At 42.5% G+C, this 15,839-nt stretch overlaps 1 protein-coding gene across 1 annotated transcript in view; it reads left to right on the forward strand.

Moving 5' to 3' along the window:
• Positions 1–227: 227 nt before the first annotated feature.
• The window catches only part of BARX2 (BARX homeobox 2), a 33,740-nt gene continuing 18,128 nt past the window's right edge, over positions 228–15,839 (forward strand). The window contains exon 1 of the mRNA XM_032709695.1: positions 228–643. Within this exon, the coding sequence (XP_032565586.1) occupies positions 415–643 (229 nt within the window). The 5' untranslated portion in view covers positions 228–414. The remainder of the gene's footprint in view (positions 644–15,839) is intronic.

Below are 15,839 nucleotides of genomic sequence, written 5' to 3' on the forward strand. Positions count from 1 at the left end.
GAGCCCTGATTGACAGCCCGAGCCTCCTAAAAAGGCCGCGAGGCCATGGCAGAGATGCTTCTCGGAGCCTTTATATAGCGGGGAGAGCGCGGAGCGGCCGCGGAGGGACCGGCGGGGACACTGCGGGGAGACACTGCGGGGAGACAGGGGACACAGCGGGGACACAGCGGGGACACAGCGGGGACACCGAGGGGACACCAAGGGGACAGAGCGGAGACACAGAGGGAGACAGAGGGGACAGAGCGGGGGCACAGAGGGGACACAGAGGGAGACAGAGTGGACGGAGTGGGGACACAGCGGGGACACCGCGGGGAGACAGAGGGGACACAGGGGGACACCGCGGGGGCCGCTCGGGCCGCCGGCCGCCCATGCGAGCCGGGCGCGGCCCCGGCAGCCCCGCGCAGGGGTCCCGCCATGCACGGCCACCCCCAGCCCCATTCCCAGCCCCCTCCCGAATCCCAGCCGCATCCCCAGCCGCGGCTCCCCGCGCCCGGCCGGCCCAAGGCAGGCAGGAGGCGCTACAAGACCTTCATGATCGACGAGATTCTCTCCAAGGAGACCTGCGACTACTTCGAGAAACTTTCGCTCTACTCCGTGTGCCCGTCGCTGCTGGTCCGGCCCAAGCCGCTGCACTCCTGCGCCGGTAAGCCCGACCCCTGGGGGCCGGGGGGTTCCCGAGCGATGCCCGGGGCTCGGAGAGGTCGGGGGGGCTAGAGCGAGCGGCTCCTGAATCTCCCACCGCATCCCAGCGCTGCCCTGGATGAACCCCGGCTTTCCCATCCCAACCCCGCGGAAGGGATTGCTCCCACTCCCGCTGTTTGCCAGCGCGGGGATAGTTCTTAGTTACCATCTCCTACTACCGTTGGTTACTATCGGTTGTTAGTTACCATCTCGTACAAACAGTCACCCGTTAGTTACCCTCCGTGGGCAGCGGTGGGTTCAGCCGAATCGCCCTCGGGGTGGTCACAAATCCACAAACAGCTAAAGACGAGGAGTTAAAGAGCTCCACAGGAGCAGAAATCGCCCTTCACCTCGTGCTCATTGAAACCTCCGGTGATTATTTCGTTGCGTCTGTGGGAGTGCAAAGAAATTAAGAGAAATACTGGGAAAAGGAGGAAAAAAATGCTCTAGAGGTACAGCTTTTCTACCCTAAATTCTCACGTCTTTGAAAGAGCTTAAGCTGTTTTTATCAGCAAAGATAGGAAAATAATTCTGATGATTTTGCAAACAGCGACACTACAAATAAATACACCAAGTGGCTCTGCCCTGTACAGGCAACACAAGGAGTGACTGGGTATTGACCATGCACGTTAGAAAATTTCCCAAGCAGACTGGTCTAATGTGAGCCTTTAAAAATCCACATTAAAAGTAAAAATAGCAGTCTTAGAATGCATTTCAGATTCTAATAAATAATAATAATAATAATAATAATAAAAAATCCCTCTGTCTGGTGAAGCAGGAAGTTTTGCAGGTTTCTGTCCTTCTCATAAGGCCACTCTTCCAGTGGTGACACCTGATGTGTTCAGAGAAATGAAACGATGAAACTGCAATTTAAAAATGCAGTCTTCAAAAAATCTTATCTATTGACAAATATTCGTAAAGGACTAATTGACAGTAAAAATAATATCTATTTCAAGGTCATAGAATTTCTAGTTTTCCTTTTTCTCTTTCCTGGGAAGCTCATTTTGTATTTGTATTAAGTTGTGTTCAAAAACTCAGTGCCTGCACTTTGCCTTAGGTTTGTTGGTTTGGTTTGTGGGTTTTTTATTGCTTGGCTGAATATAAATAAGAAGGATCTTTTCAGCTCTTAGCAGAGCTGTGCTAATAGAAAACTTGCTGTTGGGATGTATTAAGAGTTTGACGAGTAGAGTAAATCCTTGGTCCAAGCACAAATCTTCCTCCTACCTCAATATTTATTTTGTAAATACAAGTTATTAAAGATCCAGAAGGGATTAGGGGGCTGGATCAGAATTAAGGCTCATGATGACCAGCTTTGGGGAAGGAGAAGTTGCCTGAATAGTGTGATCCACACTCAACATCTCCTTCTCCCGATGGGTTTGCCCGTGATGTCCCTTCCCTTCCCGAACGAATCGCTGACATGTTTTTATATAGGAACTGGTTGTTAATCAAGATATTGCTGACAAGGGAATTTTTCAGAGCTGATCCCTTGCTACCGCACAGACAGGGAAATTCAGTGCTTGGCCAAATAGGCATGAAGGTCCCAAAGGGGTTCAGTGTGTAACACGCAGAGACCCCGATTCCGCCCGCAGACCTCAATCCACCAGGATAAGGAAAGAGGTTTTCCTCTCCTTCTCTACAGAAGGAGAGAGAATTAGACAAGAAAGTCTCTTTAGCACCCAAAAGGAATATTATCAATGTCCAGAAGCTGTATGAATAACTCAGCATCCAAAAATACAGCCTGGGTGTCACCTAAGGGTTCCTCGGGATTTTGGATGGGTGAGGTGCTTCCCAGCAGCTGGTTTGACTCTCAACAGCCCCATGGGAAAAAAAGAGAAAAATTTTAAATACATTGTTCTGGGTCAAGTGTATCACGTTGTCTGTGCAAGAGGAGTTATATTAATGAAATAATCATTAATATCCTCGGATGATTCAGCAGTGGATTCGGACGTGATGCTGCTGTGCCTCCTGTGCTTACTCTTCAATTAAAGCCCTATTTCTCTTTGTGCCTGGGATCTTTAATGAATTTGCCTCAAGGTTGTGTTTCTGGCCCAAGCTCTGGCCTGTCCCTGTGTCAGCCTGGTTGTGAGTATCTTGCTTTTAATGGAATAAGCTTCATGGACTCGCAGCACTCGGGAAGTGAAATACAGAGAGAGATTGTGGGATTAAAACTAAAGAATAAACTGCTACAAAAGTCCATGGTTCCAAACTGTCAGATCCTAAGGTTTATAGGCACAATTAAAGGATTATGTGTATTAGGTAATGGGAATTTTTTTTAATTATAGAAGACAGGAAATTATTGACTAAGAAACGGACAGTACCACAAAGGAGAACTAAATGTGAAAGACCTTGAACAATATCCAATACAAATCTGTAAATAAAATTAAAAAACCAAATGAACACAAAAAATAACCCAAAGACACACACACAGAGAAAATAAACAAAACAACCCCAAACCACCTGGGAACTAAAGGCTGTAGAAATACAGTACTATGGCATTTAACTTACTGCCCGCCTTTGCTTTGCCTCTCGAGTTAATCAGGACGGAGTGAGCACTTAGCCTCTTCAAGATCTAAAAAACTTAGTCTTAACCCAAACCTAAACCACAGAAATTTGCCTTACTGTAAGGTAAGCTGAGACCTGGGAGGGTTTGAAGCAATGATGAGTAACAAGTTTCTCCAGCTGAACCCCTTTTCAGTGGCTTTTTGTCGAGTCGGGAGTCAGGTTTTGTAGCTGTTTTCATGGGCTAAAGAGTTAATATTTCTTTCATCTTGGGTGAAGTCAGGGAAGGCTGATCTGCCTTTATAATTTATTTGGAGCTGAAAGATAGAAGCTGTTGTACGTGTGCAGTCTGTGTGTTCAACAACAGCCCTCGTTAAGTGACGAGAGATCGGAAAACTTCGGTGACCCGGCAGAAAATGGGGCTCCTTCGGCTGTGATGGAATGTTGGATATTTGAGTGAGTGCAGCTGAATTGGGAAAAAACAGATCGGCCAAGTAGAGGGAGAAGGGGGGTGGAAGGAGCGTTCGGGACTTTTCCTGGGCATGGTGAGGTCACAGATTGACAGTTTAGTTGCAAGGAGCATTCGGGAGGTCTAATGTGAAGCCATCAATGTTCACTGGGAGATTCCTATTGCAGAAGCCTGGAATAACCCCCAACCCAAATTTTTCTTTGGAAAGAAAACTTTTTCCCTGTGAAAGGGTTCCATCATCATCTTAAAATTCGGTGTTTGAAATTGTGGCGTTTACTGAGCAAATAAACAAGGCTGTACCCACACCAAATCTGTAACAAAATGCTGGTCTGTGTCCAGAGCCACTAAAAAAATTTAAAATAAATATTAGAAATATTTTTGGATGGTGGGTAATACTGCTTTCACTTGTGACTTTTTGGGTTGTGAGAACTGAGGGAAAATACAATTTTGTTTCATGGTATTTATATTTTTATTGGCTTTTCATATTCTGTCATAGCTAATTAATTTGTATAAGTAAAGACACAGTGTTAATATACTTGGTTTGTTACACTGATTGCTGAAGGTTTAGCAGACTCCTATAAGAATCACTTTTCAAATTGTCTTTATATAATTTTTCAATTTTGCATTTTAAAATATCCACTGTAGAGTCTGTTCCAATTCTGGTTTGTCTCCTGTATTTTTCATAATCTTGGGTAAACCATACATTTAAAATCCAGTTGCCATATTTGTAGTTTTGTGCGTGACAAAGAATTCAAGGACTTTGTCATCATATGGTGTTACAAGGTAAAATTGGAAATGCTCCCTATTTATAAAAGGAACTAAAATAGTTTAAAAATTAAATCCAAGGTGATCATGGCTGTGGTGTGGAGGGGAATTGTGTGAGATCCCTGGTCAGGGTGGAATTTGTGACATTGTGTATTAATAATCAACAATATTGCTCTTGGATGGTGTTTTTTAAGCTCTCCAAACAAACTGAGATGTCTGGATTGCAAAGCCTTGCATTGCTCTCAGTTACAGACTCTGCAGTCATTTCAGCAAAGTCAGTCGTACAAATTATTCATTGTCTGCTGGGTGTTCATTTGTACCAGGCCCTATTCCAGAGCTCATAAAAAAACCCCAAATTTGAATGTATCTTAGTGGTTTATAATTTAAATCCTAATGAGCATCAGTGTAATTTATGTCTGTCCTAAGCCAAGGTTTTTCCTGGTGCCTGTCTCAGATGGGGCTGTGCTGGTTTCTCTTTAATTGCTATACCTGAACACCACCTTGGAAGGCACAAATACCTCAGTATATTTTGAGAGAATTAGCTACTGCACATAAAGATATTTACCCCCTGTGGAAGGGGAGTTGTGTCCAAGGGGATTCTACTGCTCCACTGTACATTTAAAGCACCACAACTCTGGAAGTGGAACTTTCATCTTCTCCTCTTGTTTACGTAGTTTTGAAAATTTACTACTCTTCTTGCTGTGCAACAAGTTGCCTTTGAAGAACACTAATAATTATTATCACTTGCTTTCCTTGAAATTATTATTGGGATTTTTGGCTTGGTGCATTTTTTTGTTTGGAGCTTTTTTTGAGACCAAGACGTTGCTTGGTGTTTGTGCGATTGGGGTTTCAATGTCGGCAGGTGTCTAAAATTGTTCAAAACTTGAATTCTTCACTTCCAGTTCTGTGTCTGTCTTATGCTGTTTTATATTAGGATGATATTAGGAACTGCTTTTTTTTTTTTTTTGAACTGTCATTTTCCTTGTGTCCATGGTATTTTCTGGATTAAACTAAACGATACCCGCCAGGGCCTGCAGGGACTCATTGCCCAGGAGACAAAGTGTGACCTTTGATGTTTCTGGTTCCTCACTCAGCCTTTTTAGGGAACCACAGTGAGAAAGTAGATTTACTTTACATTCCCTCAGCCTGGAATCTTGATCTAGGGCTGGATTGTTGTCCCCCAGTACACAGCGGCATCCCAGTCAATATTAAAAGGTGTTGGAAAGAGTTTTGCTCTTGCCCGGTGTGAAGTGGGTGCTCAGGAGACCTAAATGTGTGCCTGTGATGTCTCATTAATCCATGGAAAATCTCTATCCTAAAATGTTGAGGGAAGTAGGTCAAAACGAAAATGTGTTTTTATACAGGATTGGTAGGGGCAGACTTAAATTGCAAAGCTGGAAGTGTCTCCCTGTGGAAATCTGCTCTGCTGCAGGGCTGCCTGGGGTTTTTGCTGATTATTTGTGCAGACATATGAGGAAAAACAAGATATTTTGAAAACTGCCTGCATTTATTTGGTTTAGCTTGCAAAGATCTGTACAGTTCTGTAGTTGATAGCAAAAAATAATGGCAAAATGAGAAAGGAAATCTGTTAATCCTGGAAAATACAAAGTGCTGCTTGTGTAGATGTCTGGGATTCCATATTAGTGAAGCTGTTGAGTATTTTTAATAAATGTAAGAGAGTTCAGAGATGATATTGCTGCAGAGAGATCACAGAAAATACCATCACATTCATGCTGGTGTCTTGGAGCGCCCTCGGAAAACTCAGAAAAGTCAGGATTTGCTGTCAGGAAAAAGCCCATGTGAGGAGCAAATGGAACAAGTGTATGGAGTGAAGGGGGATTTCTCTGTAACTGCTGCAGATTGGGAATAAAATGAAATTTTAAACAACTCAGTGTTTTTCAGGGTGGCCACAGTGGTTTTTGCATGTTTTGCTGTCTTTAGCAGAAAACATAGTTCAGAAATGCCCAAAAGGGGCATGTGGGGGAGAATAATGGGCTTGATGCTGCTAAATAGATACTTGGAGAAGTCTCTGCTAATTTTCTCTGTTGGATTATATCCAATATTAGAGGTGATATTTCAGAAGCAAAGCCAGATCAGAGTCTGCAAACTGAGCAGTGAAATCTGGCTCTAAAGAGGTTTCAATGCTAAATATTAAGAAAATTGGAATCAAGACTGATTTTGCTGTCTGTATCTCAGCACTCTTAATAGAGAATATAATAGCGAATAACAGAAATCAGTGAAAGGCAAAGCTACAGAGAACAAAACAAAGATCACACCCCAGTGATTGCAATAAAACCTCCTGTGGCAAATAATCAGCGTTGTGGTTGTGGTTGGGCACGAACAGCATTGTGGAGGAACGTTCTAATAGGGGGTATTAATGAACGTGGGATTCTACTGGGAAAATTGACACCTACACCTCATTTTCTAAAGCCTCTGGAGCACAATTTGAATCCATCTGCTCAGCGAGGGAGGTTTTCTAAAAGGTGTCCTCAGTTTGGCCACTGCTCATGGAGACTGTGCAATGCGGATTAGTGCCTTTATTATTATTTTGATGACTTTAATTCAACTTGCTACTGTAAAATGAAGGAAAAGATAGTCTCATCCGGTAGAACCAGTGACCTCCAGCATTGCTGCCCTCAGGACAAGCTGGGTATGAACAAGGGCAAAAATCCTCCCTGGAGAAGGTGGGGAAGGAATTGAGACTGTTCAGAGCTGATGTGTTGTGTGAAGCTTCCAGTCCTTCCCAGGCTCAGGGAACAGATCCATCAGAGCAGTAGCTAAGGAGACTTGTTGTTTTTCCTTCTGTTTACTTGTGCTGAGCAGTATCTTCGTTTTACACGGGGAAGGACAGCTCCTTGGATCCCAGCCTTGGCAGTGTGTGAACAGCATTGATCCACCCTCAGAGAGAATCTGCTGCTGACAGGGCTGTTGGGAGCAGGTTTGGGAGGTGGAGGGGAATTTCTGCCTTCCGAACTCTCACTTCCATGCTCTTGGTTCGGGTTCGTAGGGAAGGAAGTTTTGCATGGGACTGCACCAGCGGATGGCAGAGCTGATCCCCGGGAACTGATCTTCCCATCAGGAGCTGATCTCTGGAGGCACTGGCTCAGTGCTCTCACGAGACTTGTTTCTAAATCCACTGCTGGCAGTTCCTGGGCTTAGAGAGGCTCTGCTGCTCCGATAATCCTCACTTCTCCATTCTGATGATCATTCCTCCCGCTCGCTCCCTTGGTCCCTTGTCTGGTCAGAAGCGACTGTGCAGCCCTGCTGGGAGGAACTGGAAACTTGGGATTTGCATCTGCAGACCCTGCACAAAATCTCATCCCATCCAGGTGAAAATAGGAGTAGTCAGAAAAATGGATGTTTTGGTTTGTTGGTAGATTGAAAAAATAGTCATCACTTGTCCACTTTAGTTGAGAGTAAAGGAAAACGTTACAGATTTTGTTTGGCAAGGTAAAGGTTTAAAAAGCGTGTGTGTGGAAAACCAGATCAGAGAAAATACTTGATCTGGAATAAAATATTGAAAAATTATCTTCTAAAGGCTGAAACAAAACTGTATAGCTCTTGCCTTTTTATGAGACATTTGGCAAAGCAATGAAGTTAGTTTTGGTATTGCTAAATTTTCTTTCTTTTTATTTTTATTTTTCTTTTTTGAGGAAATAAAACCATTTTCAGTTAGTTCTGTGTAAGCATTCTGGATTGTAGAACCCAGGACATGTTAACATGAGCTCATTGCTAGGAAGTAACAGTTCCTTGGAAAATCTGGGACCTATTTTGTGATCTCAGCTGTATTTGTGTAAGTCAAGTCAAGACAAGGCCTGTAACAGGATGGGATCACAAGGACAAGCTTATGAGAGCTGGGTAGTAGAATTCCAACGTTATCCATTATTTCTTGAGTTCCCAGGACTGTGGGAGAATCCATCTGAAAGGCCCAGTGAGTGATGTAAAATTCCCAAAACTGCATTTTAATGACACCTTAAAAAATAGAGCCCTGTGGTATTAGGACCTGGCTAATACAGTAAATACTTAACATTTTCCATTTTCCAATATTTTCCCACCTTTATGTTTTGACTGATTCTTGGCCAGAAGTCAGCTCAGAACACCACGTCACCAGTTGCAGGTACTTTGAACAGGTGTTTGGGAACAGCTGAGACCCATTTGAGTGGCTGAAGGGAAGGGTAAAAAACACCCTTTCTACAAAATATCCTCCATCTGCCCCAACGTGTACTCCTGCACTGATAGTCAAACCTCACTGGGCTGCAGTGAACACATCCCGAATATTTAAGCTCTAAAACCAAAACCTGTAAGAACCCTGTCCTTGATAGACAAAACCTCTGCTTTGCTGTTCTTTTTTCTGTTTAAAAAAATCACACTTTTTTTCTGTTTTCTGACAGAAGGAGAAAAACAGTTTTCCACAATTTCCTATATAACAAAATTACAACTCTGTTTGGAGATGTGATGACAGAAAATTTGTGAATATATGGTCTTTTTGTCAGAGTAACAACTTTCAGTGATCTTAAAATGTGCTTGGATGTGCGTGTTCAGGTCTTATCCTGTAAATTCTTTGACAAGCCAGTGGTTTTTATTCGTGTAGTTGATTTTCTGACTCCAACAGGACTGCTTATGCAGAGAAGGGCTTGAACCGAATTTATATTTGCCCTGTATCTTGGATCATCTTACTACTCATTTTGAGGATTTTCTCCAAAATCAGAGAGTTTTCCATATAGTCACCAACTCGTCTTTAAACACTTGACCACCATTTGGCTTTGGACATTCTGCTCTTTGGATATTCTAATAATAATTTTGCAAGTCCCTGGGTAGTTAATGCTACTTTTCCTGCAGTGCAAACTATTATTATTTTTTTTAAGCTGAGATTTCACCTTACAGGGGTTGAATTTCATCTGAATTCAATTTTAATAGACATCTTGAAAACTAATGTTGAAGCAACAAGTAGCTTGGAGTGTACAGGTACCTCTTGCCACATCTTGCGTAGAGCTGCCTACGTTGATCCATTAAAAGCCAGAACACTCTTGTGTAAGCACGGAGGGTTGAAGCCTTAATAAAAGCATCTCCTTTTCTTTTAGAAGACAGAGAAGTGTGCGTGATGCTTAAGTAGGGTATTCTATGACAGATTAGCTTGTCATCTTTACAGCAAAATTAGCAGTGGTGTACTTTATTGTGGAAAACATCTCCTTCCATGTCGTACTTAACATGATCCATCTTATGGAAGGCCCAGTACTCTGGGTGGGGTTTATTCCTGGGGCTCAAAGAGCAAAAAGATGAAAATTTTCCCTGAAATAGAAACCAGTAATGAGACAGTAAAATGGGGTTTTTTTGGCCACAAAACATTTGTGTGAGTTTTGAATACATTTCACTTCATCCTTCTGCCTGTTTTGTTCCAAACCTCCTCCTGACAGCTTTGCTAACAGTTAATTTTGTTCCTGTGGCGACTAAAGGCTGGAGGAGCTGATATTTGGGGGTTGCTGTGACAGCAGAGGACGGTACCACTTTGGGGCTCTCTGTGTTCTTTGCTTCCCTCAAGCAGAGCTGCTTTAGGTGGCTGCTCACAGGCAAGTTCTCCGCTGAGGGACAGGAGGCTGTGCCAGAAGTTGAAAGGGTTCGTTTCACCTTGTTGCAATAAATTATAGAGCAATCATAAATGATAGGAAGGAGCTTGATGAAGTGGGTGAGGAACAATTGATGGATTATTTTAGTTAAAATTACTTAGAGCCCAGTCCAACTCCCACTGAAGTCAATTAAATCACAGCTGGATCAGGGCCAAAATGAGTCAAATTCAATTATGCCTTAACTGTAAACATTTGAAAGCACGTTACTGTAAGGTAGTTCAGCACTTAAATTACATTAAAACAAAAGCATTTCTGAACCCCCAGCTGATTGTGTTGTATTTGTACAGCTCTGGTGAAACCCTTTTTCTGGGGGCTGGGACACAGGGACCTTTTTGAGTGGTGCCTGATCCCCACAGCACCTGCCTGTGGTGGAGAGATGGCTCAGACATTGATACTGGAGATGGATTTCTGTCCCTCACTGACTCGCTGGGGGAGCGGTTGCATCACAAGAGGCAGCAAAGATGACTGAGACGAGCTTGTAGAAATCCTGGTGCTGTTTCATCTAATTGTCAGGATTTAGGGAGCTTACTTGTGTAAGTATCAGCTCATAAATTAATGGAACTCTCACACGAGCTAATCTCAAAGCTATTGCTCATGGGTGTTCATCTGTGTCTCAGCTGAGAAAAGTACAGCATCCAAAACATTAGTTACAAAGAAAGAACCTACATGATAAAAAAATGGAATTAGAAATAATTCATCAAGTTCAACCACATATGGTGGTGTTTTCACAAAACTGGGCAGATTATCTTTTAAATAGTGATTCACAAGCCTCATTAAAGACAATTTCTATATTTTTTAATAAATTTGGGATTGATCCTTTTTGTTCTGTCCTCAGGATTTCTCTCCCTGTTCCTTTTCCAGCAGGGCCAAGGTTCCGAGTTGCAGGTTTAGGATTTCCTGGCTGGCATTTGTCTGCTGGGGTTTAACTCCACATCCCAAGTGCCATCCCATCAAAACCTTGGGATGTGGGAGCCTGTGTGGACAGCAGGGAACAGCTGTTCACTGGGGTCATTCCCATCTCCAAGTGAACTAAATTCATCCCCACAGATAGACGAGCTCCCAGTCCATGCCAAGCTCTTCTGGAGGGTTAGGATCAGTCTGGTTTCGTTTCTGCCTTTGTAGCAGTTGTGTTAAAATGATCGGTTTTTTCTGAATAAATTTGAAATCAGGTTACTGCTTAATTTTGAATGGCCTCACCAGGGGGAACTACACACAAAATGGGTGAAGACCGTAATGTAAGGCAGAGGATAGAAATGTAGGTGCCACAAAAACCCTGTGGTTTTACTGGCTTGCCCAGGAACTGGTTCTCCAACAGGAAAGAAGCTACTCCATGTCTGGATAGTTATATTTGTGTCCTTAAGAGAAATTTCTGAACCTTACAATTAAAGTCTTCAAAAACCCTAACTGAAGTATCTCCCACATGACAGTCCAATAGTGCTTGCTGTGGGAATTCAGAGAGGAATTTATACACCGCCTACATGTGTTAAAATGACAGATAGGCCTGATCCTGGTTTTAATGATAGGACATCTCTCTGACTCTGTCAGAGGCCTTTGTGGGGGATGGAAGTGCTGGACGTTTGCAGAGCAGTGAGAAGACAGAAAATGGGACACGGGTGGGAATTAAAAAGCTCAGTTTGGCTGCTTGCCCAGCTGGCACAGTAGTGCTGGGGTGTCTTAGAGCTGTACCTGGCTCAGCGGACTGGGTTTTAGTCTCAAAACTCAGTTTGGTAAATTATTTCCTTTCCTTTTTTTGCTGTTTTTGCAGGCATTTGGCTTTTTTTTTTTATCCTTTTCTCTTTTCCATGCTTTTCTATTAATAGCAGGATCAATTAATAGCTTCCACTGACACATTCTAAAGAGCTTGCAACTATGAAATAGCAATTTGTCCTTTGGAGAAGAGGAAAAGTGATACCCACCCAGCAGCTTGAATCAGGAAAAAGGGACAGAACCATGATAAATATTGGTACAGGATTTCCATGGTACATTCTCAACTCAGAAAAAATACTGCCCATTTTCTTCCCTGTCAGTGAACAAAAACACCACCAATGAGACACTTTGATAGCAATAGGTGACTGTGGCTTTAATATGTTTCAAAAAGCTGATTTCTGTGATCCATGCCTTATGTCTCCCTTCTTAATATTAAGATTAGTGATGTTACAACTTGCAAAAATGCATTAAAGTGGGTTGACAGCTATTTAAAACCCCAGCTTTGCTGTTCTCTGCTTCCAGATACTGCCCAGCACAGCTTTGGCATGAGGGCTTTGACTCATCAACTCCCTAGTGAGCTCCAATTTGGTATTGCCTTTCACAAACCAAACTCAGTCATAATGCGCTTTCCTGCTGTATTTATCTCTGAGTGTACACCTGCAAAGTGAAAATGGTACTTTCCTGGAGTAAATTATGGGATAGAAAATCCTTTTGGCAGTGAAGGTTGCCCAGAACACTTTCATACATCACAGCGCCTTGAAGGCAACTTCGCTGGAAGAAAAACATTTCCTTCAGGTGAATTACCTTGGGAAAACTCCCAGTATTTCCTAGGAAGCAGAGCTGGTGGTGAATTTCTGAGTACCTCTGGTGTGGTTTTCGAGGTGTCCTGTGCAGTTGGACTCTGTGACCCCTGTGGGTCCTTTTTAAGCCAGGATATTGCGTGGTTTTGACTCCTTGCTGAGCATTTGCTGGGGCACATCCCACTTGCCTATGAGATATTCACTGAGCATTTCTTACATATGGAGTAAGTTATCATAGAATTGCTGCTGCCAGCCAGTGCTGCTTTGTTAATTAACTGAAAAATCCCCCCAGAACTTAAGTGTTCATTTCCAGTAACTGGTGTATGGCTTTAGTGTAACTTAAAATGCAGTGGACTCTTAATCTGTCTTCTCAAAATGTTTGTTTTCCCCAAAGCCAATCATGGCTCATTTGCTTCCAGTAATTGATACCAACATCGGAAATATTTGTCCAGTTGTCAAGAAACTTAATTGAAGTGTTTGACAAATGACTTTGTCTGATTAAACTGGGGCCAGTTTTCACACTGGGAGAAAATTCAAGTGCACACCTTATCTAGTTTGTCTCCGTAAGAATTGTCTTCATTCAGGTGTCTCACTTGTTACAACTCTCAGTAAATAGCAAGGCTTTGGTATTTTCATGCTGCACATGATGGCAAAACATTGCTTTTCTCAGCACCTCTTGATTCCCCTCCTGTCCCCACTTATTTACTCCTTGAAGTCAACAGAAGTTTTGGGTGTGTAGAAAAAGAAAAGGAATTGCATCAGACTACAAATATATCAGCATTTTCTGCTGAGCATTCATTTACTGGCAACCTGGGACACGCCGTGGATCTCTGACTGGAGCCGGGATTCTGCAGAGCCCATGGAAGAGCTGGGAGCTTTGCAGGGGTTTTGGCCATCCCTACTTGGTTTTGTCCTTGACTTAATGTATGCCATGGAGCTGTTACATGCTCACTGAATTCCTCATCCTTCCCATTTTTTAAAGAAAAGAAGTGTTTCATTACACACTTACGTGAAAATCCTTTACTAAGAAATGCAAGAGAAGCCCAAAGTAATGTGGGCGTGGGGACTATGCATGTTAACATGAAGATTAATTAAGTACAAATAAAATTCTTCAGCTTATTCCCAGCACAGTGAAGTCTGTAGGAGGGAAGAGACTTCCCCACAAATCACATAAAATAAGTGTTAAGACAAAGCTGTTTTGATTACTTTGTAGGGATTTCAACTCATTCATCACCAATTTTTATGCATACTTTGACTCTTTACTGGATTTTTACACTCTGTCCATGCCCTGTGGGGTTTTCAGATTTGCTCTTTCACTGCCTTCCTCCCCTTGAGCTTCTTCTCCCTCAGCACAAACTGCACCTGAGAACGTTTGAGTTCAGGCCGAACTTTCGAACCCGTGACGTCAGGTTTGGTTTGGAATTAGGCAGAACCAGTTTGCCCATCCCTCACTGTAAAAGGGTTAAGCCTCTAAACTATTGAGAGCCAGGGCAGGGAATTATGAAAGAAGCCCCTGTTTTATAAGCATTTGTGTTGCCAGTGGTTGAATGCCGTAATAAGTGGGTTGTGCGGTGATTAATGACTGTGTTTTACACGCTGAGGATGGATGATGTGTCTCATTGGAGGAGCCATTTATTTTTATTCAGGCTCCTCACCCAAGCAGTGCTGGAAATGAGATGTTAATGTCTTGGTGGGAGTGTGTTTTGTTCTCAACAATTGCATGAAAGGTGACCCACAGAGAGGAGAAAATAATTAATAGGATGCCTTTTTCTTGCCTCTTTTTAATGTGTGCAAAGACAACTCACATAATTATTTTTTTACATGGGACTTTTCCTTTCGAGATTCCTGTTTTGTTCCCTCCAAACTGGGAACAAGTAGGAAGGTACTGACATTCCAAAACTATAAATTTCAAAGGGGCAAAATACTCAAGTGACTTAAATTCCATTGGTCTTTGTTTTCTTGTTGTATTTTTAATAAAGGACTAAAATAATTTGAAATCTTTAGGTATTTTGAGCCAATTCTTGTATTGGATTATAAGTTTCTGATCTTGCTTTAGTTTCAGCTGCACTTTTCCCCGCACTATGTCATTGTGTACATGTAAAGGAGGTGGTGGTTGAGTCTTTTTTTTTTAGAAGTGGTTGGAATGCACAGACCAGACACAGAATTCATCATTTAATTAACAAACAATACATTTATATCTGTATGGATTCAACATTGCATCCATCTAATGTCAAGATTGTCGGTTCTGTAAAATGGCTTAAAGAAAGGAGGAAAAGGATTTAAAAAGCACTTTTTAATTAATTTGAGTAAATCTAGTTCAAGACAGTGAAATGAGTTGCAGTGTCCAAGAAAATCTTTCTTAAGTTCTGCATAAACTGAAAATCCTTCCCAGCAGATCTCCTGGGATGGAATCAGAGCCAGCTCTGGGCATGGCATCAATACTTCAACAGAGAGTAAAACATGAGGAGGATGTTCACAAAAATGTTCAAATTGAAACTGTTTTTTTCATATGGGCTTCACCAAACCTGAATTAAAGGTTCTCAGAATTTGAAAGATCCCTCCAAATTATCACACCATTGTTGAGCAAAGCAAACCAATTCAGGGAGATGGGTCAGAAGTGTTGGTTGTTTTGCATCATAGAGCAGTAAATGCCAATAATTGCCTAAATTCTCTGGACAGCTTAATATTACAGGTGGGGTACAGCCCCTCTTTCAAAGCTTAATGAAAATGTACAGATTCTGTCTGCTAGAGTTTCATCCCAACAGCACCCCATAAGAGTCTGGGAATGGTGATATTTGGGAAACATAAAAAAATATTCCCTGTAGACTCATTTAGAGCAGCAGCATCATGTTAAAATTGGCAGCCACAGCCAAGCTTGGGCAGAATATTTTTCTTAGGTCGGGAGAACTTTCGAAAATTGAGTTGAAAAAGAACTATTTTGGTTTGAAAAACCACGCGCTGCATCTGTGCCTGGTATGGGAGGGGTTCCCGTGGAAACATTGAGGGTTGCACAAGAATAGGACACAGGCATGGCTTCCAAATTAGCATATATATTAATGGCACATTAAGGGATTTCGTAATCCTGTGACACAAAGGAGAGTTCTCAACACAGGCCTCACGCAATCTATTAATGGGCAATGTCTGCAGCAAGACAAAAACACCTCTACCCCCCTCGTGGCTGCTCTTGGAGTTCTTTCCAGCCCAGACAAAGCGCTTTGCTGGGTGTTATCTCCCTCATTTTGTATGTGGGGAGAACAGAAATCCAGTGGGATTCAGGGATTTGGCTGAGATGGA

The sequence above is a fragment of the Chiroxiphia lanceolata genome, chromosome 23 (assembly GCF_009829145.1).
Source record: "Chiroxiphia lanceolata isolate bChiLan1 chromosome 23, bChiLan1.pri, whole genome shotgun sequence".
Taxonomy (NCBI): Eukaryota; Metazoa; Chordata; class Aves; order Passeriformes; family Pipridae; genus Chiroxiphia; species Chiroxiphia lanceolata.